Source organism: Tasmannia lanceolata, unplaced genomic scaffold (genome assembly GCF_043159265.1).
Source record: "Tasmannia lanceolata isolate RefF3 unplaced genomic scaffold, GAP_Taslan_0.1 ptg000008l, whole genome shotgun sequence".
NCBI classification, from domain to species: Eukaryota; Viridiplantae; Streptophyta; class Magnoliopsida; order Canellales; family Winteraceae; genus Tasmannia; species Tasmannia lanceolata.
Window position 1 is genome coordinate 49,714,707 of NW_027518685.1, and position 22,827 is coordinate 49,737,533.

The following is a 22,827-nucleotide window of genomic DNA, read 5'->3' on the forward strand; positions in this document are numbered from 1 at the left end:
GAGAGAGAAAAACGGTTCCTACACACGTGTGTAGATAAGTTATCTACACACTAGCTTAAAATACAGTGGGGGCCACATTATTTGGGTGATCCAAACCATTCATTTTTAAGGCCCTCACATAGATAGGGTGTCCACAAAAAATCAGATCCATAGGATCATCCTAACCATTCGAACTGTGGAGGCAAAAAATGGACTAATTTGTGAAGGTTTAAAGACATTCATTTTAGCTCCACAAATCGTAGGGTTGGGATGATCCTATGGATCTGATTTTTTGTAGACAGCCTATCTATGTGAGGGCCTTTAAAATTGATGGCTTGGATCACCCAAACAATGTGGGCCCCCACTGTATTTTAAGCTAGTGTGTAGGGAACTCTCTACACATATGTGTAGGAACCGTTTTCTCATATATATATATATATATATATATATATATATATATATATATTTGAATGAGTGGGTCCTACCTGTGAAACAAACAAGGGGAGTGATAAATTGACTCCCATATATATCTTAAATCGACCCGCATGTGTCTATCTCTCTCCTATTTCTCTCTCTAACCCAGAGGAGAGAGAAAGACACATAGGGAGTCGATTTGAGATATTTGGGGGTCGATTTAATTATCACTGCCCAACAAACAATTACCTATCTTTTATACTCTAACACTACCATCTCCACAAACCAATGCATAGGGTGGCGGCTTCCATTTTGCATATCAAGTATTGAGGGTGCGGGCCCACCATGGTGTGCATGGATGTAAATCCATGCACACCATGGTTCATGAATGCTAGTTATATTGATACAAGTGTAACCCTAGGGAGGAAATGTTAGCCAGGAGTTCAACACCCACCTACCACTTTTCCTTGGCCAGCAAACGATTTTAATGAACAATGAATTCATTTATCAGCTCCCAAGCATCTTTCTTTCTTTTCCTACTTTTACAACAAGCTCTTCCACACGCTTTTCTCAAATCAGAAAAACCACTTCTCTCTCCTCATATTAGCTTATGTACCTCACACCCCATTTACCAAGCGATTAGGCAAAGTAAGATCCATCCCCTCTTGCCCTTTCCTTTTTGTAGCTTGTGCTGTTTTTGGTCGTTGAGAGAAGGAAAAGAATAAACTCAGAAAATAACTGCATTTCTTGTTTTTGACAGTAGGGGAAGTTATATTAGGCTATTGGTTAGGTGGAGAGCTTTTTCATAGACTGTAATTTTTTTTCTCTGTATTTTAAGAACGGTAGCTTGGGAGGCTTTTCTATCTGGGCTTCTTTCTTTTGTATCAATGGGTGTAATGCGAGCCACTGGAGCTGTTCTAACGTTAGTCGGGCATTTTGTTAACGATGTCCTTAGCTTTGTGGTTTTCAGCTTTCTTGATCTCTTAGACGCTTTCCTTTGCCTCGTTTACAAGCTGGCTGATTTTTTCGTGGAAGCCGAATGGACGAAGGAGGCGATAACAAACAGCGGAAAGATTGTAGTTACAGAGAAAGGAGAGTCCACAAAGATCCTTTGCTTGTGTTCTAGCAAGTTACAGTTGGAAGATATCTCGGACACGCTGTACACCCGCCGGTCGTTGATTTCTGAGGCCTCAAAATTGACGGTCAAGGAACTGCGAAAGCTGAAAGTTGAAAGGACAACCATCCGATCGAAGGTGAGGAAAGGGAGCATGAGATCGACGTTCACGATTAACTCCACCATTGTCGAGATGCTTCAAGGGAAGATCGGGCGGCTGAAATCCAATCCCATCCCTCGGTGGTCCGATTGTGATTGCAAGACCTGCACTTCTTGGACCTCTTCCAGCAAAGACACGCTCTTCGTCCGGGCCGAAGGACCTAAACGTAAATATTTTTCTTAATTGTCTTTTATCTTTTTCTTTGGTTTTTCATGTTACTGATATTGGCACTGCCATGTTTTGATGATGGCACGAACTCATTTTGTATTTTATAATTTGAACCGCTATCAAAGATTATTACAGCTCCCATAAAGCTCTCAAAGGGCAATTAAAGAAGACAGGACAAGCTGAGTTTGTGCAATTATTAAAACATAGTTCTGCCAATATTAGTAACCCTTTTTATTGCATTTTATTTATTTATTTTTGGGTATTGTTTGCAAATTGAAATGTGCAGATAACCCGAGGGATAATGTTTTGTTCATTCACGGGTTTATCTCCTCGTCGGCGTTTTGGACAGAGACACTTTTTCCAAACTTTTCGACCGAAACGAAATCGAAATATCGGTTAATAGCAGTAGATCTGCTCGGCTTTGGACAGAGCCCGAAACCCAAAAACTCCCTTTACACGCTGAGAGAACACATGGACATGATCGAACATTCCGTGCTCGAGCCGTACAGGGTGAAGTCCTTTCACATCGTGGCCCACTCCTTAGGTTGCATTCTCGCGCTAGCCCTTGCCGTGAAGTATCCCGGTGCTTTGAAGTCGCTCACATTGCTCGCACCGGTAGGGTTGTTTTGATTTATATTATCTTACGCTTGTTTTAATATAGGTACCCTCAAAATAATTTGGGGTACCCATATTTTATTTTAAGGCTTTGCTAGGAAGCAGCCTAAGGGCACCCGTTAAGGTGCACTGGAAATATAATTAATTTTACACATGTTTTAAGATTGTTTTGAGACTTTTACAAGGGATTTGCTAGGGTCCATCGCAAAAGGCATTTCGCAGCTGCTCTGTTACATGTCAGACCAGCACCTCGTGAATGAAGACAACATCTTTTGTCTCCATTAACGAGGTGGGTGGTCTGGCATGAGACAGACCAGCCGTAAAATGCCCTTTGCGATGGACGTTAGCAATTACCTTTCTACAAAATGTTTCGAGACATTTCTTATGGAAGCACATGTATAAAATATGTTTCCAATGCATTTTAAGGACAATCTTTAGCAAATTAAAACCCTTTATTTTATTTTATGAGTTGTGTTAATAAGATTTTTAAAATGCGCAGCCATATTTTCCAATACCAAAGGGGGAGCAAGGAAGCCAGTATGTTTTGAGGAGGGTGGCACCGCGGCGGGTTTGGCCGCTGATCGCCTTTGGCTCATCGATCACATGTTGGTACGAGCATATTAGCCGGACGGTGTGTTTGCTCATATGCAAGAACCACCGGTTGTGGGAATTTATCACCAAACAGATCACAAGAAACAGGTAACCCAACCATTGAAAAATAACCAAACACCAAATAAGACAAACGTGGAATATTAAAAAAAGATAAGGGGTATTTTAGGAATGACAATGTTTGTTTTGTCATTTTCTGAAAAGAGCACCTTTGGGTTTTAATTTTATGAGTGACCACAACCTATGGTTTGGTAACATATAGGGGTGTAAACGAGCCGAGTCGAGCTTGGCCAGGCTCGGCTCGTTAAGCTCAAAGACTAGGCTCGGGCTCGGCTCGGGCTCGAACCAGGCTCGGGCTCGGCTCGGCTCGGTCAGGCTCGGCCAGGCTCGCGAGCCGCTCACGAGCTTTATCGAGCTTGGGTTTATCGAGTTTCGCACATGCCAAAGCTTGGTAGCAAAAGGAAAGGTTGGTAGCAAAAGCACAAAAAAAAGTAATCACACATAAAAGTAAAATAGCTAGTTTAAAATGAAAAATTACGAAGAAAATATAGTATGTTATGACAATTAATAAAAAAATACCAAAAAATGTTTAAAGTTATGACAATTACAGGAAAAAATTAATTTCGAACAGTTTGATTTGCGATGATGTTGACAAGACATACCTACCCTCGGTACGTTATTTTTGCTTTTTGCAGATTATGTTGACTTTACGAGCTTTAACGAGCCCAGCCGAGCCTGGCCTAACTCAGGCTCAGCTCGTTAAGCTTAACGAGCCGGCTCGGCTCGGCTCGTTAAGGATTCGAGCCGAGCTCGAGCGAGCCTCCGAGCCCGAGCCAAAATTGACACCCCTAGTAACATATGTCAATCATCGCCCTTACCAAAACGCCACGTTACACAAAAATACAAGCCTGGCGCCCAGAGCAAATACAAATAAGGGAGAACAAAAAAAATTCAGGGAGAACAAACAGATACGACCACTCCTTTTTTTTTTTTTCTCAAGGAAATCACAGAAAGGTTGCTTTTGCCTTTTTTTGCACAAATGGCACATTATCGTAGTTGGTTTCTCCCTTCAGTCTTATTCTTGGTTACCATATCATTTTCTTTAAAAATGTGTTAAAAATACATTAGTAGTACCATTATCAAAGTACGGTGGTGATGATATCAGTCCCTTTGATAAAGACATTGTTTTGAGGCGAATGCTGAACTTAAGGTTAAGGGTGCCCCTTGCACAACTCAGCATCAAGGGTGCCCCCATTGGATTGCACTTTGATGACATGGATACAATGGGGCACCCTTGTTGCCGGTTCTCACCAGAGAGCCCTTGAGTTGAGCATTCCTCTTGTTTTGATTTATTATATCTTGACTTCTTGAGATAAAAAGGGCTGATTATGCTTGACCTTCTAAAGACGCGGTAACAACCGTTTCAATTGAGCAGAGCATCAGAGCATTTGGTTTACATGCACAAGGAAAATAAGCAATTAAAGCATAAAAACAGTCATTCGACATTAATTTGACTCCACCAAATCTACTTGGATCATCATTAGATTTCTTATAAGTGTCTCCTGATCATCACAAGCTATTAAAAGTTTGTTTTTGGGCAAGATTAATCTCAGCCGTTCACAAAAAAGTTAAGGCTGATTTTTGGCCGAAGCACTTATTTGAAACCAGAGGTGAAACAGCCTCCAAAATTTATTACAATTCCCAAAAAAAATTCTTGGGCTATGAGAAGTTAAAACATAAAACCAAGGTGATTCGTCCCATTAGCAAAATGTGATCCTGCAGATATCAACTCTGATCGTGCCCATATCTGTTTCCTTTCTTTTAGTTTCCACTTTCCTTAATGTTTTGCTTTGGGAAATGATATCAGCACAACCATAAGCTCTGACAAGCCAATTTAAAAAGAAAAGGCAAAGCTGTGCCTGTGCAATTATTAAAACATAGTTGTGTGGATATAGTTTCCCTTTGGCTTTTATATTCACAGCTACTTTATTTATATCAGATTTCATCCCAATTTGAACCAGGGTTGAACCATGGTTTAAATTTCGATGAAATCAGAAATTTCAGACTGAAATATCGGATTTCGGTAAACCCCGTAACTTAAATGTACAATGCCCAAAAGGTTACAGGATTTCGGCAGAAATTTGAAATTTCTGTTTTTTCCGAAATTTAAATTGAAATTTAAGGAAATTCAATCATTATTTAATACTTCCCTGAAATTGGAAATTTTAACAGAAATTACCGAAATTTCGGTTTTGGCGAGGACCGGAACGCACTCCGAGCCTTGAAACCATGTGTTGAACCAATTGAACAAAACCGTACATCTTTAGGTTCCATCCTCCTAATGGCCCACAAGGAGCTCACTCTGAACGACAAATTGTCAGCATTTTTCTGACCCAATTTATGACCTTTTCGCAGGGTCAGGACTTTCTTGGTGGACGCATTCTTTTGCCACACCCATTACGCTGCATGGCATACCCTACATAACATCATCTTTGGGAGCGCCACTATGATCGACGGCTATTTGGACGCAGTTAGAGATCAGCTTGACTGCCACGTGTCCCTCTTTCATGGCAGAGACGACGAGCTTCTTCCCATCGATTGTACCTATTCCGTACACTCCAAAATCCCTAGATCGAATGTTAAGATTGTAGATAATAAAGATCACATCACAATCGTGGTCGGTCGACAGAGGGCTTTCGCTAGAGAACTTGAAGAGATTTGGAAGAAATCGAGCGGTTAAGATCGCTCGCCCCGATCACGGTCTGAAATCGAGATTGTCAGTTTTTTTTTTTAATTTCCGCCCTCTCATTTTTCATTGGATTCGTGTCTATTGCTACCCAGCATTCGGGTAGGAAATGTTTAACGATAATTATGTTGATTTGTGAAGGAAATAATTAAACCAAAACCCATTTTTCATCTTTTTCTTTTATATGTTGTGTTTTTTTTTTTTTAGTATTCTTAAAAACTATTGCCAATCTGGATTGGATGAATCGGCTTCAAGGCATTAATTCCAGTTCACGGTTAATGCACTGCTATCCGTCAGAAATATTCACAGCTGTGCTACGAATTTCAAATTAACTGGGTTACGACCCTTTGAGCTGTTTGGCAAAAGGCATTGAAGTCTCTCTCTCTCTCTCTCTCTCTCTCTCTCTCAGCGGGATTGTCGCTACATTTTAATGTGTTATTCTACTGATGGGACACAAATACGGCGTCGTTCTCAGATATCGCCACGTGTCGTCCATGAGCAAGAAGAGCCTAGCCATCATGAAGAAAGACGTTGGAAAATGGTAAAAACCATGCAAACATGACACGTGTCACCGTCTAGGCCTCATCATCACAAATTATGGAAGGAAATGGCCGGCAAAGCCACGCGCGCCGGCGAGGCTGGGGGACGGCCCAATCCTGCAAAGGAATGCCGTCTCTCCATAATGATGACAAGGGCCGCGCACTTCCCTTTAAAAGGGAGGGAAAGGAAGAAGAGAGAGGATGGACATTTTCGGAAAGGACTCCCCCCATTCCCAGCTCCGCAAAAAGCAACCGAAAAAAGAGGCGAGGCAACAACAGAGGAGACTAGGAACGCAATCGCACTCTCCCTGCTAATCCCCTCCGACCCACTCATTCACACACCCAGAAAGGAGCCCGCGCGTTGGCCCTGGTAACCCTGATCAAAACCCCTTCCCCTTCTCGCTGTCCTTTATATTGATTGGTCGAATGATCTGACTTGGGTGTCGAAGTGGTCGTCCGGGACCCACCCCGGACCCCCTGACCCCCTCTGTTTGTGATTGCAGACCCCGCGGAGGCCCTCTACCGACCGCGCGATCACCGACCCGGATCCCGACGCCATCATATTGGCGCCATCCGTGGGACTCGTCGAGTACTGAACGCCTTATGGCGATGAGAAACCACACCCAACAGCAATAAACAGGGGTAATAACCAGGAGTCAGGCTCAGCGCGCACAAACCAACACCTCAAGCTCCCGAGAGCCCAACTCACCACTCTCGGGCCGAACCAGCCCTCCTCTAGCGCACCGCAGATGGTCCCCACCATGGAGATGTTCAACGAACTCCGCCCTAGACCTACTCCAACGCTTACCTCCTCCGGCCCCGGAGAGGCCCCTAACAACGCAGGACCAGACAGAAGCCTATGACGAAGGCAAGGAGGAACAGCCAGGGGAGCGTTATCCCCGGCGAAAGCGAGCACCGACTCGCCGAACGCCGTCCCCATCAACGAACAGCCCTTTGCCCCCCGCAGCTAGGGGACACCAGCGAGACAGCGGGAAGCAGGCTATGCTAAGCCGCGCTCCCCCTGTCCAAGCTGCCCGTCTCCAGGAACTGCCCCTGGCTCGGGCGGAAGAAGTAGCAACCTCAGCGTAACCGCCCAGCGTGGATCCGATAGCCGACCTGCAGAGGCAGATTCGAGAGGTAAGACTAGAAATGAAGAAGCCCTACGCCCATGGCATCCTCGACGAATGGGAAAGGGAAACGGCATCCCCATTCACCTCGGAAGTCTTAAAGACCCCAGCAGAAGCAGGCATAGACCTCTCCCGTTTCGGTTTGTACGACGGAAGCACTGACCCTCTCGAATTCCTCCAAACTTTCAAAAGGGTAATGACGCTCCGGGGCGCGTCGGACGGATTCATGTACAGAGCCTTCGCCTCCCTGTTAAGAAAGACCGCTAACGATTGGTACATGAGATTGGAGCTCGACTCCATCGCATCCTTCCACGAATTCAGAAGGAAGTTCAGCGCAAGATTCGCCAACAACCGCCTCCGCCATGATCCAGCGGACGCCCTCTTAGCCCTCCGGCAGGGAAGAAACAAGACCCTAAGAGACTTCATGTTAAAATTCAACGCCGAATTGGCCCAACTTTCTAACATGGACGTCCAAATAGCGGTCGCAACACTAAAGCACGCCACCACCGATCCAAATCTCAAGCTGCATCTTACCCTCAAGCCACCACGGGACCTACAGGAACTTAAATCCAAGGCTGACAAGTTCGTGCGAGCAGAAGAAGCCTGCGCCCGTGTGGGACCCAATCCCGCGGGAAGGGTGGGGCGCGAGCCGCCACGCTCTCTCTTGGTCTCTCGTACCCACACGAATGGCGTGTGTTTTTTATTATTGATTTTAATTACCCAACCAAGCAGGCAGCAACCAAGCCATAGGGTGCAAACAAACGTGCAATCCAGTACCCATAAGGGCAGGGGTAAGCCGCCGAGCCTAGCAAGGTGTGATTTAATTCATCTTTTCCGTGAACTTGGGATCACTAAGGCAATCCGAATTCCACGCAAAAGAGAGTGACAGAGTCGCCACCTAGATGAGGGATCTAGGACCCATAATTGACCAGAAATCTAGACTCGTTACCTGGTTACGAGAATGAAAGGTATGGGGAGTTACCACCACATGCACCATTCCTGCCCGATAATCGGTCTTCAATTCCAAAAGTTAACTCTTTCGAATTTCTTTTAAATGGCTCAATTAACTCTATATTAATGTGCGAACTATGTGACATGCATCCTAAGATCTAATTTCAATGTAATTCCTAAATGTGTATCTTGATTTTCTTAATTTGTTTGAATTCAATCTAAGTGAAAGTTTTCCTAAAATTCTAATTTCATGGAAAGTCCTAAGTGATTTAATTACTTTTAATTTAAGGATTAATATACAAAACCCCACTTATGTGTGGAGCCGACTCGTGATTGGTATGCCATCAAGCATCCAAGCTGCCTACGTACCTGTGGACCCCGATCTGAGGGCGGTGAGGGAACGAGTCCCTAACACCCTCTTGATCTCCACAACGTGAAGGAGAGCTCTACCAGGGAACTCTCGAAACAGGTGCCACCCTCACAGCATAGCATGAGTGGCGATACAAAACGAATGAGATACATCCTGATCAGGAGCCAAGGCTCGAAACCAAGATGTACCTAAAAATAACTCAGAGTCGCCATCCATGGACACGCCATGGAACCAAAACAAATGCTCTATTTGCAATGGATAACCAGAGATACAAAAGGTCCGTGCCTGATGACGAATGGAGAAGGTCCGAAGAGCGCCCCCAATTCGCCCGAGTGCGAACACTTGGTCTCTTATGCCATTTATTATTAACTCCAAAGAATTTCGGGTAAAATCATGTGAAATGGGAACAAATATCCCCCGAAAAACGTCTACCTAATCATGCATGACCAGGGGATGAAATAATAAGCACACAATAGTAAGATAAAAGATGTGTCGCCTAATGACAACTAGATTGTGAGTGACATGCCTAACAGGTGTCTAAGTTCTGATGGACATACACATGCAAGCTACAGCTACAGGTATAGGGTCTGCACAAGAAAGTAAGAAAACACAACAAAATATACAATATAACAACACAACAAATCCTAAGACTCTAAAATATTAGCCTGAGTCCTCGGATGGTCTGGTATTCATCCAAAGAAGCCTACGTATCCCCGCCTCCACGAGAATCAAGGCAACGTAGTTCTTCACACCTATTCTAAGCTATGATGCCTAAGACACGTAGCCTTCTATGCTAGACTCGATCTAAAAGACCGGACTAGTTATTAAAAGTTTCTTGAACAATTATTTAAATTCCAGTGAATTGTAGATTTTAGGACACCCTATATGTCCTAACTAAATACAGGTTAGCCCTAAGCTAATGCAGGTGGTTCCTACAACCTATGTGTAACTAGGCTGTGCGCCCTAAGGAAAATAATGGAATCACTAACGCATCTTAGACCTAGTCATCAGTCGGCGATGTGAATCGCCAACTGACCGGACGGAGGCGCTCCTATAACTCTAGGACAGACTCCTAACTCTAAAACAAGCACATAACAAACAAACAAATAAACAACCTATCAAAAGAAACTCCTAACTCTAAAACTCTCTATCTAGGAGAAACTCCTAACACTAAAGGAAGAGCTTTTTGAAAACACGGTTTTAAAGAAAAATGGTTAAAGTATGTTTATTTACAAAGTTTGGCTGGACTTGGGATAAAGATCCCAAGCTGCACTACGTATCTCGTGAGAGAGGATCAAGCCAACGTAGTTCGAACCGAACTTTCCTAATACGCTATAAAACTCAACACTTTAGATTTTAAGGTTTTTTAATATTTTTCAAATATTTTTAATATTTTTAAAGTTTTCAAATGTTTTTGAGTTTCAAATTTCTAATGTTTTTGGATTTTAAAATATTCCAATGCTTTTGGATCTTTAGATGAATTCACTCTTACAGAGAATAAACAAGCATAACCATAAACTAGGGCAAAGCCCTAAAGCAAAAGGGGAAACCCCAAACAAGCAACAAAGGTCTCAAAAAGACGATCCACACCAACCAAACAAGCGTCCCAAGAAGAGAGAAAACGATCCAAGATCCCAAGCAAGCAAAGCTCTAATAAGACTGAGTTAGTCTCTAATCAAAGTGAAGTAATCAACAACTCTAAAGGAGAAATTCCTAACTAAAAAACACTAAAGAGGGGTACAAATGAGCCAATAACTCTCTAATAACGCTACCAAGAATGGGGTAAAAATGAGTCAAAGACTCGCTAGAAGAAAGGGTTATTCTAACATGAGGATGGGTAAACCTCGCAAAAGGAAGACTCCCTATATGAGACAAGGCTTGTCTCCGAGACACAAATGACGTAAACATCTGATGAGACTGGGCAAGTCTCCTATATACAAAGGAGGGGTATGCTACTTGGACTGAGCAAGTCCCCTAAGGATGGGCTTGTGCTAACGCCTTCATCGCCCCTACAATGAGAAGGGTTCTAATATCTAAAAGGTGTCTAAAAGACTAGGCAAGTCTACTACACAAAGGAGGGCTCCAAGGATAAAATGTAAAACCGAGTAATATTGGGAACCACTTAAACAAATGTAAAGAGTCTAAATCAAGAACCAAAAGCTCAAACGCTTTCTGAATAATCAAATGAAGATTCAAAGTATTGCAACTTCGCTCGGCCAGTGCAAATTCTCCAAATCAAAACCATAACTATACCCACCCTTTTTCAACTCCTTTGCTCCCTCTTTTTTAGTTTTTCTCAAAATGCAGACATCAAAGGTCAAAATCGTAACAAGAAGCAATGTTAAAAACCTCCCACTCGATGCCCAAGTTTTCTGAATAAACTAACTGACAAGTGGAGAATCGAAAGCAAAAATAGAGAGAGGATCAGATTCCATCAGATTACAACTAAACTCACCACAAAACCAGCGAAATGAAATAATGGTAGAAAACATGGCCCTATTCCATGATATAAAACTCTTGATAGCCAATTAAAAAGAGAAGACATGCTATAGCCTTGCAATCACTGAAATATGGTTGGGCCTGCATCACTCTCCAATTAAATGAATGAGTAAGGGAAACTTCCTCTGGGCAAACGACATCAACTCAACCACATTTTAAGTGTTAGTATCACAAGATCAAGATGAATGCTGCAGGGGAAAATTAGATTTAAGAGAGAGGAAAAGGAGTTTAGAGCATATCCTTCTAGTTTCCAAAGAAGAGGATCAGAGCCTAGATTCAAGAAATACTTTATTTCTAGCTAGATGAGATCACATCCCAAGCTAAGACACTCACGAACAAGTATATGCCATTGAATATGCATTATCGAAGGAGAACCATCAACCATACGAGTGAAAATGCAAGAGGAGAATATGCATTACCTTTTTGTCTCTTTTCTCTGAGATTTTGTAATCGTCACAGCCATGGAATCACTTTCTTTGCAGAGATCGGTGCTGCGTGCGTTGAGATGTGACTTTGACCCCTTCTTCTCCTTTGAGATTAAGCCACCAAGGGCCTTCAGATGCTCTCTGCAACTCAAACCCTACTTCACTTTCCATTCAACCATACCTTACAAACCCAGCTCTTTTGACGGAGAAAGGCCGAAGGGCACGAGACTAAATAGAGATGAGGGTGGCTGATGATTGATTGGGGGGAATTGAGAATCGGTGGAACCGGATATGGAAAATAGGGTCTGCTGGAGAAGAGGGTTTGAGAGTCAGATAGATGGAAATGGTGGAGGTGGAGACAGATCTGGGTTTGACGGATGGTGGATGGAGGGTTCGGCCAGCAGGAGGGTTGACCGGAGTTGCAGAGGAAGGGGTTTTGAGTTTGAAATGGGTTTGGGTCGGTGGCTTAGGTTAGGAGAACAGAGGAGGTGGTGCGGCTGAGATGGTGGAGGTTGCAGGAGGGTTTAATAGAGATTTAATGGAGGAGGGTTTCAATAGAGGTTGATGGCGAAAATAGAATGGGTTTGAAGGTAGGGGTTTAGGGGAAATGGTTTTGGGTGGCTCGGCTGGTGTAGAGGAGAGGAGAAAATGGTGGCTCGGTGGTGGTAGGGAGTGGAAATAGAAGATAAAAATGGTGGTGATCGAAAAATGGTGGCCGGAGATGGGGTCAGATTCCGGTAGGAGCCACCGGAGAATATGAGATGGGTTCGATCTCTCCTCCTTTCTTCCTCTCTGATGATGGTTGCAATGGGGATTTGGGTGGAGTTTGCCGGAGATGGAGGTGGCTCGGATTCCGGTGATGGTGGTGGTGGTGCAGGTGAAACGAAGAAGAAGAAGAAGAAGAAGAAGGAGAAGAGGGAGATGGTTGGAGAAGAGGGGTGGTTTGGATTTTTAGGGTGGAGAAGAAGAAGAAGAAGACAAAGAAAAAAGAAAAGAAAAAATGGTGGCTGAGAAGGTGGAGGTTGCCGGAAAAAATGGTAGTGCCGATGCCTCCCTTCTCTCGGATTTTCTGATTGGGGTTTCTCCTCTGATTTATCAATGAAATTTGTGGCCCGAAGGTGAAGGTAGTGGAAGTGGGTTTGAGGGTGAGAATGGAGCCAGATTTGCAGGGAAATGGGAATGGGGTGGCTGTGATAGTGGTGGAGGGAGATGGCCGGCCGGAGTTGCAGAAGGAGGTGGGAAATGGTGGTGATGGCTGAGAGGGTTTGGGTGTTGCAGAACCGGCCAGATTCCGGTGAAGTGGCCGGAATAAATGGGGTTGGCCGGCGGGAATGGGTTGGTGGAGAAGATGGCCGGTGGTGGAGGCGAAGATGGGTCGAAGGTGGAGGGTGATGGCTGCCCAGCTTTCTCTCTTTTGCCTCTGTTTCTCTCCTCCTCTTGAAATGGAAAACCCAAATTCCTCCTCCCCTTTTTTTTTTTCTCTCTTATGCGGCTGTGAAAACGAGCCCTCCCCAAAAACCCTAGCTCGATGGCTTCTTATATGGGAAAATGATATTTTGGCACCCTCATTTTCCATGGACAGCCCTATGTACCACTTAATTCACCTCCCATTTGGTGCAATTTATGACTACTCTTTTTGTTAAAGGGAAGTGGCTCAGGTAAGAGAAGGGGTCTAAAAAAATATATGGAATATACTCCCTTCTTCACTGGACAGCAACTTCTAGTGTATTTAATACACTAAGGGTGGTCTAAATAAGAAAAAGGGGTGAACATTTTGCTCTTGCTATTACACTTGGGATTGGTAATGGCACACTCCTGCTTCACTAATGCACTCTACTTTTTTTTCAATTCACCATTAATTATAGCACAAACTCAGCTAGTCCTATTTGCTATTTCTCATCCAATTCTTCTGAAACTTTGCAGGCACTCTTCTTGCACTCACTAATGAGCAAGATGGGTCAATGAAACTGGGGGTTCTCTTCACACTTGAACATGCTTCAATGAATTTTTGGAACTTGAATTTCTGAAACTCTTACGATTAACTTCGGCATATTTATTCGATTTCAGGGTTTGGGGTTCGGTCAAAATGGGGTGTCTACAGATGCCCCTCTTTGGCAGAGTGTGCTTGTCACACGAATAGCAAAGCTGAACAGACAACACATTTTGGCCGGCCCGAAAACAAAGCAAAGCAATTTTTTTTTTTGGGTTTTGATTTTGAAACACAAAGGTAAACTGGCAAAAAGACTCTTAACAAAACTCTAAAACTGCAAGAAATAGGGAGATAGTTTCTGTCCGACTCTTAACTCGGCAATCGTTACATCTCAATGAGATTGCATCTCTTGAAACTCTTAACTCGACAAAACATATCATATTGGTGAAACTACTTTCCACCCCACGAATATTCCAAACAATGGGGAAAACTGCTTTCAAACAAGCACTCAAAATTAAAAAGGAAACTACTTTTCCCTACACAATCAAAACCAAAAGGAAACTACTTTTCCGACAAACATCATAATCACGAGAAACTACTTTTCTCCAAAAAACTCTATCTCTGAGAAACCACTTTTCTCCAACTTCTTTATTCATGAGAAACTACTTTTCTCTTCCAAAAACTTCAAATAATTGAGAAACTACTTTTCTCTTCCAAAATCTCTATACCTGAGAAACTACTTTTCTCTCCAAAAACTTCAAATAATTGAGAAACTACTTTTCTCTTCCAAAAATCTTCAAATAATCGAGAAACTACTTTTCTCTTCAAAACTCTATTTTCGAGAAACTACTTGTCTCTTCAAAAAAACTTCAAATAATTGAGAAATTACTTTTCTCTTCAAAAACTCTATCTTTAAGAAACTACTTTTCTCTCACAATCTTCATAATCACGGGGAAACTACTTCTCGCCCGATCTTTCAATTAAAAGGGGAAACTACTTCTCGCCCGATCTTTCAATTAAAAGGGGAAACTACTTTTCGCCCAATCTTCCAAACAATGGGGAAACTACTTCTCGCCCAATCTTAAAATCAACGGGGAAACTACTTTTCACCCAATCTTCAAAACAATGGGGAAACTACTTCTCGCCCAATTTTTCAATCAATGGGGAAACTACTTTTCGCCCAATCTTCAAAACAACGGGGAAACTACTTCTCGCCCAATTTTTCAATCAACGGGGAAACTACTTTTCGCCCAATCTTCAAAACAATGGGGAAACTACTTCTCGCCCAATTTTTCAATCAACGGGGAAACTACTTTTCGCCCGATCTTCAAACAATGGGGAAACTACTTCTCGCCCAATCTTCCAAATCATGGGGAAACTAGCCCAATCTTCCAATCCACGGGGAAACTACTTTTCGCCCAATCTTTCAAACAACGGGGAAACTACTTTTCGCCCAAACTTCCAAATCATGGAAAAACTACTTCTCGCCCAATCTTTCAAATCATGGGGAAACTACTTTTCGCCCAATCTTCCAAATCATGGGGAAACTACTTTTTGCCCAATCTTAAAATCAACGGGGAAACTACTTTTCGCCCAATCTTAAAACACGGTGAAACTACTTTTCACCTGGCGATAGCTATACAGACCATTGCTGAAAATCCATCTGTTTAGCTATCCGGGTAACTCTGACTCCTCTCTTTCAAGGTAGCGAATCACCCAAGATTTATATGGTCCTGCCAAACAGTTCCATATAAATCCACGCAGATATACCTGACTCCTAACTCGTTAGGTAGCGGTACATTGCGAAGCGATGATTAAGCAAGTCACTACTTGACATTTCATTGCTAATCATCTGGGTATTCAAATATTTGAGGAAACTACTTCTCTCCCAAACATTCAATACCAAGGCGAAACTACTTTTCACCAAGCAACAAATAAACAGGCCACTACTTGGCACCTCACAAACTGGCAATCAAAAGATTTTATTTTATTTTTAAAAAAAAATGCCCCTTGTTTGGGTTTAACAAAGAAAAAGATTTTTTTTAGGCCCAAAGGGCTTGCAAACATGATTGATGGGTTTATCGATCTTATATCAAGTTCATTGATAGCATAGCTATCTCCTGGCGAGAATAAATGGGAGTGCATGATCATTGCTGAAGACCAAACTCGAAAAACTTAATGAAATTTTCGGGCATTGACTCTTTTAAAGAGAAGAAAAAGCATTCTGCTAAGATTTTGAAGATTACAAAAGTGAATTCTAGGATTAGATTTTCTGAAACATTGACTCTTTCAAAGAATGAGTTCAATAGAGGAGTTTGATTCAAGAGAGCGTTCAAGCTTCTCTTGCCTCTATTTGCTGAAAATATTTATCTCAATTATCTTGTATTTGATATCTTTTATGACGCAAGTCATAAAAGATGCCCCTGGTATGATTACTTCCATGGCAGAATTCATTGGAGGGCAAAACCAGGATAGGTAAGAAAAGTTCAAGTTTGCATGGGTTCTTTCTTTGGTATATGAGTAAAAGGATATCCACAATGGATGAGTATGAGAATTTTTTTTTCTTTCATTGCTCACTGCTTGAGGCTTTGATGTCTCTGACAAGTTTGAACAAAATGTCTCTTGCCCTTTCCTTGATTTCTAAACCAGGATCTACTCTGAATTTTCTTCACATTTCAAAAGGTATACGCTCGCTCTTCCAGTGCCAAACACTTCGGACATTGAGAGAGAAAAAAAGATAAAGATAAGGGAAAGACTTTCAACGACTCGACCAAAGAAGACTCAAATTACTCAAGGGACTTGACTCACTTTTGATTCACCCTTAGATAAAAATGTGTTATTTTATTATGATAAGGCTAGCAATTCTTAGAGTACTCTCGAAAACCATGTCAAAAGGCTCTAGTTTCCTCCATCGGGATTTCCGTCATGGTTATTACCCCCTTCGGATTGTTGAGTCTTAATGCCCCTAGTTTAAAAGGATATCAAAGCAAGTCTCACTGACACTTCTCGGATTCCGGGATCCTGTCCTGTTTGAAGACTACTGTGGGACCCGATCCCGCCAGAGGGGTGGGGCGCGAGCCCCCACGCCTTTTCTTGGTCTCTCGTACCCACGCGATTGGCGTGTGCATTTTAATTATTGATTTTAATTCATCTTTTATGTGAACTTGGGATCACTAAGGCAATCTGAATTCCACACAAAAGAGACTGACAGAGTCGCCACCTAGATGTGGGATCTAGGACCCATGATTAACCAGAAATCTAGACTCGCTACCTGGTTACGAGAATGGAAGGTATGGGGAGTTATCCACCACATGCACCATTCCTGCCCGATAATCGGTCTTCGATTCCAAAAGCTAACTCTTTTAAATTTCTTTTAAATGGCTCATTTAACTCTATGTTAGTGTGCGAACTATGTGACATGCATCATAAAATCTAATTTCAATGTGATATTAAATGTGTATCTTGATTTCTTAATTTGTCTCGATTCAATCTAAGTGAAACCTAAAATTCTAATTTCATGGAAAGTCCTAAGTGATTTAATTAAGAATTTACAAGAAAATTAATATACAAAACCCCACAATTTGTTGTGGAGCCGACTCTCGGTTGGTATGCCATCAGACATCCAAGCTGCCTACGTACCCAAGCCTCACTGGGATTAGAGTCGACGTAGTTCGGTGCACCTAGGCTAAGCTACATATGCCTAACTCAACTAAGACACCGACCTAGACGGATTTGACTGTTTCAACAGTTTTAAGAGGAGTTATTTAATTCAAGTTGAGGATTTTATTATCCTAGGATTTCATCTAAGATGCTATATGATTCTTATCTAAATGCAAGTTGTTCCTTAGACTAATGCAGGTTAGCCTACATCCTAGTTTACTAGGCTTGTCCTAGGGAAAGATTGGGTGACTAGTGTAACTAGACCTATGGCACGGTTGCTATTCATAACAAGCGTCCGTGATGAGGCTGGACTCCTAACTCTAGGACTCCCTAAAACCTAAGACTCCCTAAAATCTAGGACACGACCTGACACCAGTGTTCCTAAATTGGGCTCTAATGGTTCTTACGACAGAAACCGCGATCCAACGGTTCCGAAAGACACAAGACAAATCAATTTAAATTCTCGAGGTTAATGAATTTCAAATTTCAAGGATTTTCAGTTTCTGGACATTCAAGGATTACCAATAGTTCTAGGTTTCACCAATTTCGGCCCAGAATAGCATCCAAGGAAGGGAATCGCGCGCTCTTTCCTTGCGCAATTTAATACTTAGGTTATAGCACCTTATTGCCTGGCATATCTCAGGATTTCCTTGGACAGTAACCTCGGAGCCAACAACGTGCTATAGCTTAAATATTCAAATTGTCAAATATCGAGTGCAATAGGGATACGATTATGGATGCGCTGGCCATTTTTCCAGGGAAATCTAAAGATCCTAAGATTTTTGTTTCAATGGATTAAGGAGTTAATATGTGACAGAGATTTAAGGTTCTTTAGAGATTTTCAGATGATTTTCAATTAATTTCGGATTTTCAATGAATTTTATCAATTTTAAACATATGAGTGATTTTACAGGTGAAACTGTTGCAAATGAATTCAAAATGAGTTGAAACTTCTACAGCAGCAAGATATGATGAAATGTAGCTTACTGAAAGATTTTTACAGATTTTTACATTAAGCTCATATTTAATTTTGATTTAACAATTAATTGATCAGATTGCAAAAATAACACAGAAACTATTAGAAATAGAAATCTAAATTCATGAAAAATTCTACAAAAATAAGATATGAATAAAAATAGCATCCTGTGAGAATTTCATGAATTTTAAAGACTATTTACTACTAATTTCGGATTTTTCAATTTTCAGACCACCAGATTATAAATTAACACTACATCCCATATGAAACAAAATCCAAATCACTCGAAACGTTTACAGAAGCAAGAAATATGAAATATAAGACTACTGTAAAAAGTTTGGGAATTTTATCTGTAATCTGATGTCAGTAAAAATTCTCCCAAAAATCTGATAATTTTCAAAGAAAGCGTAAAATAATATACCAAAAAAAATCCAAAAAGTCTGAAAAATTCATGGTAGAATGTATCAGTATCATATTAGTTTCCCACGAAATTTCATTAATTTTGGAATCTATTTAGTATATATTTTATTTTTCTTCGTCAAAAAGATATTTTTGAATAGTTTTCTATTTTTAAAACACGATTTTCGAGAAAATTACGACTCCAGAAAATGTCCTCCAACCTTGTTCAAATGTGATGAACACAATTAAAATTTAAAATTCTAAAAAATAGGTCATTCTGAGATGGCTATTTTTCCGAATTTCGTAATTTCTCGGCCATTATTTTAAATAAAATTCCACTCTTCACTTAAATTCTAAAAAACCTTTGATCCAATGTCCGATCCGATCCGATAGTTATTTTACTTTATTTAGATAGATCATTGTATTAAATTTCGAGACGAAACGGAATTGAAACAGTCATGCAGATCATGATTTTAAGCACACACATTTAATATTGAATTAAAATCATTTAAATGCTTAAAAATCATGCAAAAATCTAAAAAAATACTAAATCATCCGGGAAAAATCTGAGAATAGTATACTAACCTGTGATGGAGATCCTCGCCGAATCCGAGAGCTGAAAAATCTGAAAAAATCCCGCCGCCGCCGATCCGCTCCGCTTTTATTCTTCCTTTTTCTTTGTTTTTTGTTTTTTGATCTCTGGTTGCTGTGAGAAACCTTTAGCCGCCTTACGCTCACAGATCCCTCCACATTCCACTTTGTTTTGAAGGTCAACTTCAGCCCAACTATCTCCTTTTCTGCAGGAGGATCAACCAACTCCCATGTGCGATGTTTTTCATTTAGACAATTTATGCATTCATTGCATTTCTCCATTCTTCCTCTTCCACTGCTTCTTCAAATGAACCAATCTACTTTGGAAGCCATTAACAGAGAATGATATCGAACTATGTATAACCATTGTACCATCATCTGTTCTCCTTTCTTGTATGTCAAATTCTATCATCCCATTGATGTTGCTTGCTTGCCTGTGTGAACACCTCTAAATCATTCTCCAGCTTTAGCAATGTCTTGAAAATCAACAACCTTGAAATGATAGTCGGTTCCCATTTTTATTGTCGTTTGTTGGTTCTCATTTTTATCTCCTTCATGTGACTTCATGATTTTCCCAATTAATAGATGGCGGATCACCGATATATCATATGATTGCACCGGAATACCCTTTACGGTTAACCTGCCACAAGAGGAGAAAGAGAGAGAGAGGAAAGGAAAGAGAATAGAGAGGTTTGATGGTGAGAGGATGAGAGAAAGAGAGAGAGAGAGAGTAAGAGAGAGAGAGAAGGAACGAGAAAAAACAGAAAAACAGAGTATGAGAATACTCTGTTTTTTTGTTTTTTTACGTTCGTTTTTCTTTTTCTTTTTGTTCAAAAAAACCAACATTCTGTTCTTGTAAAGAACCAGAGATGGTTCGGCTGCTTGAGAGGGGATAGATGAAGGAGGTGAGGGGAGAGAGAGATGACACAGAGAGAGGGATAGACGATGCTCTGTATCTTATTCTCTTTTTTTTTTTTTCAATGGGCTGCAGAGGGCGAGTGGGATGGAGAGATGGGAAAACAAAGATGGAGGGATAGAGAGGAGGGTAATGGAGTGGTTGAGATTGTAGAGGGAGAGAGTAGGGGAGACAATCCTCTGTCCTCCTCCAAGTGCGTCTGTTCTCCTTTTTTTCTCAAAACAGAGCCTCTCCCTCGCACAGTTTTTTTTTTCTTCTCATTCTTCTTTTCTTTCTTTTTCTCCTCCGTCCTCAACAGAGCAATCCTCCTCTAAAAATATAGAAAGCTGGGTCCTAAAAAGAGCAATCAACGTTTGAAAACACCGAAAGCTGGGTTGCTGCTTCTATTTTAGATCCTTTTCCTTTCTTTGTTTAATCCTTACAAAATAAGACATTCCCTACAACCGATCCATCCTTCCTTTCTTGACCGATTTACCTTCTTTTTTTTTTTCAATCAACCCCTTTAGGAATGGCAACCATTTTCTAGAAGAAATTAAGGTAGAAAATAGCAACTGAGATCACACAGATAAGGCGTTACACATCTTGCAACAGTTGATATTGGAACTCCCAATAAACTGTTTTTTTCAATTTCCGCCATCTTTCAAAGATTATCCTGGCCATTTTTTTGCAACTCGCCTAGTTCGGCCACTAATAGAATTCTAACATAGAAGGCTTAAAAACTCTCTTTTTCAAGATAATAGATGGAATGCTGCTTTCATAGGAAAAACCCTTTTCTTTAAAATTGAACACTTTAAAATTGAACACTCACAGTGGGTCCTAGTTGAATCACTTTATAAGATTTGCAATATTGTAAGCTCCATCAAATATTGGCCGAGTATGCATCCCAATGGATTTTGAAAATTTTAAAATACCTGGCGGGTCCATTTGAATTAACCGAATCTTGTTCAGGCAAAATCGGATAAGCCACTTTACGATCCGAACCGCTCAAACAATGGGCCACAATGCAAATTAGATTGCGCCCCCTCGAACTATTCCCAAAGACCGATCTGAACCACTCCCTTGATGGTCATCTTTATTCATTAGATCGAGGTAGGCTCAAGACTCATTTTTCACTAAAACAATATGCGGGCCCCCTGTTTGATCCAAATCTTAACAAATGCTCCATACGGGCCCACCGAATGGGTCCAAACTCTCCCCTGGCTTGGACTCTTCTGAATATCCCTTCTCAACACTTAGCGAAAAGAAAAATGCGGAACATTGCGGAAATGATCGGAAAGATTGAGAAAGCATAAGGGACGGACTTGGGAATGGAAAACACTGAAAAAGACTGATAACAAGAACACTAACTTCTTTGTTGATTAAGGCGGAGCAAAATGGGGGTGTTTACAACTACTTCTCCATCTCCTTGATTTCTCTCTTCAAAAGAAGTCACAACTTTTACTTTACAAGTTTTCAGTCTAAAAGACCACTTGTCTCAACTTTCGCTTGCACTAGAAGGACTTTCTAGGAAGGCTTGGGATCAAAAGGGTGGGATATTTAAAGTTCAAACGATTTGGACCGAATCTGGTCTAGCCAGACTACCTACGTACCCCAAAAATGGAGGATCAGATCCGCGTAGTTCGCTTTCGGATTTTTCAAAGAATGGTTTAGCATTTAGCTTCAAAATTTTGAAAGGGATTTTATTCCAAGTTTGACCGAACCCAAATTAATCAGGTTGCCTACGTACCCTTGAAGAGTTGGGGATCAGGTCCGCGTAGTTCGGGTGCATAAATGCCCCGGGTTTATAATGTGTTTGAAAAGAAATTGTTTAATTTTGCTGTTGGCCCAAAGGGTTTATAGAAGGATTTTTAAACGTTGGGATTTTGGCCATAAAAGTTCAGACATCTAAGGATGGCCTCCGGATGTATTTGATGTACAAGCTCTTTTACTTAAGGTTCAAAGGCTTAGAATTTATTTTTTCGAGGAGTCTGACGGCATGTCAGGCAAAGCTTCAACCGCTGTGCTCCACTCCCATCTCGAAGATCTTGAATTTATGCTTAAGGTTCCACAACTCCTTGTATCTTTCTTCTTTTTTTTTCTTTTTTTTTCTTAGGGCTCAAATTTATCATACAACTTCCTTGCCAGAAAGTCTTCTCTCAATATTTCATCAGCTCCACAGGATGTCTGATGTTTCACTCTTTAAAATTTTACTCTTTAACTGGATGTCTAAAGCCGATGAAATCTTGCTTTGCTCAACGACAGGACATTCCCTTAGTTTATCCTTATAGGATCAAGCAAGACTACCTCAAACCCTTCTAAACAGGTTTATCAATTCTTTGCACCCCTCGGGAAATAAAGTTTTGCCACTCCATCTTTCTCGAGTTTCGAATTTTGATACCACTATCAATGGCTTCGATTTCTTCTTCAAGTGGCTATGCTCGACGCTCTTCCTCTCATTTGACCTCTTTCAGATCTCGAGGGGAATTTCGTCTGCATTCTCTTCCGAGAAGGGAGGCTTTAGTTGTTTAAACATTAGATCTAAAGAGTGAATCAAAATAACATTGATAACATTGAAATCAAACTTTCATTGAATTGAAAACTTTTAAGTACATTGATGACTCACAGACACGCCTCTATGGGCTTTACATCAGATTTAACAC

The 22,827-nt window shown here is 41.2% G+C and overlaps 1 protein-coding gene across 1 annotated transcript; it reads left to right on the plus strand.

The window, feature by feature from the left end:
• The first annotated feature begins 948 nt into the window (after positions 1 to 948).
• Positions 949 to 5,981, plus strand: LOC143883634 (putative lysophospholipase BODYGUARD 3). Its single transcript, XM_077386979.1, has 4 exons — positions 949 to 1,833; positions 2,122 to 2,450; positions 2,950 to 3,149; positions 5,475 to 5,981. The coding sequence occupies exons 1-4, from the start codon at positions 1,281 to 1,283 to the stop codon at positions 5,797 to 5,799; spliced, it is 1,407 nt and encodes a 468-aa protein (XP_077243094.1). The 5' UTR covers positions 949 to 1,280; the 3' UTR covers positions 5,800 to 5,981.
• The last annotated feature ends 16,846 nt before the right edge of the window (positions 5,982 to 22,827 follow it).

Excerpts from the sequence above, each read along its gene's own strand:
- LOC143883634 (XM_077386979.1), top strand. The coding sequence starts at position 1,281 with ATGGGTGTAATGCGAGCCACTGGAGCTGTTCTAACGTTAGTCGGGCAT. Across the intron at positions 1,834-2,121 it reads CCGGGCCGAAGGACCTAAAC|ATAACCCGAGGGATAATGTT; the intron begins GTAAATATTTTT and ends TGAAATGTGCAG. Across the intron at positions 2,451-2,949 it reads CGCTCACATTGCTCGCACCG|CCATATTTTCCAATACCAAA; the intron begins GTAGGGTTGTTT and ends TAAAATGCGCAG.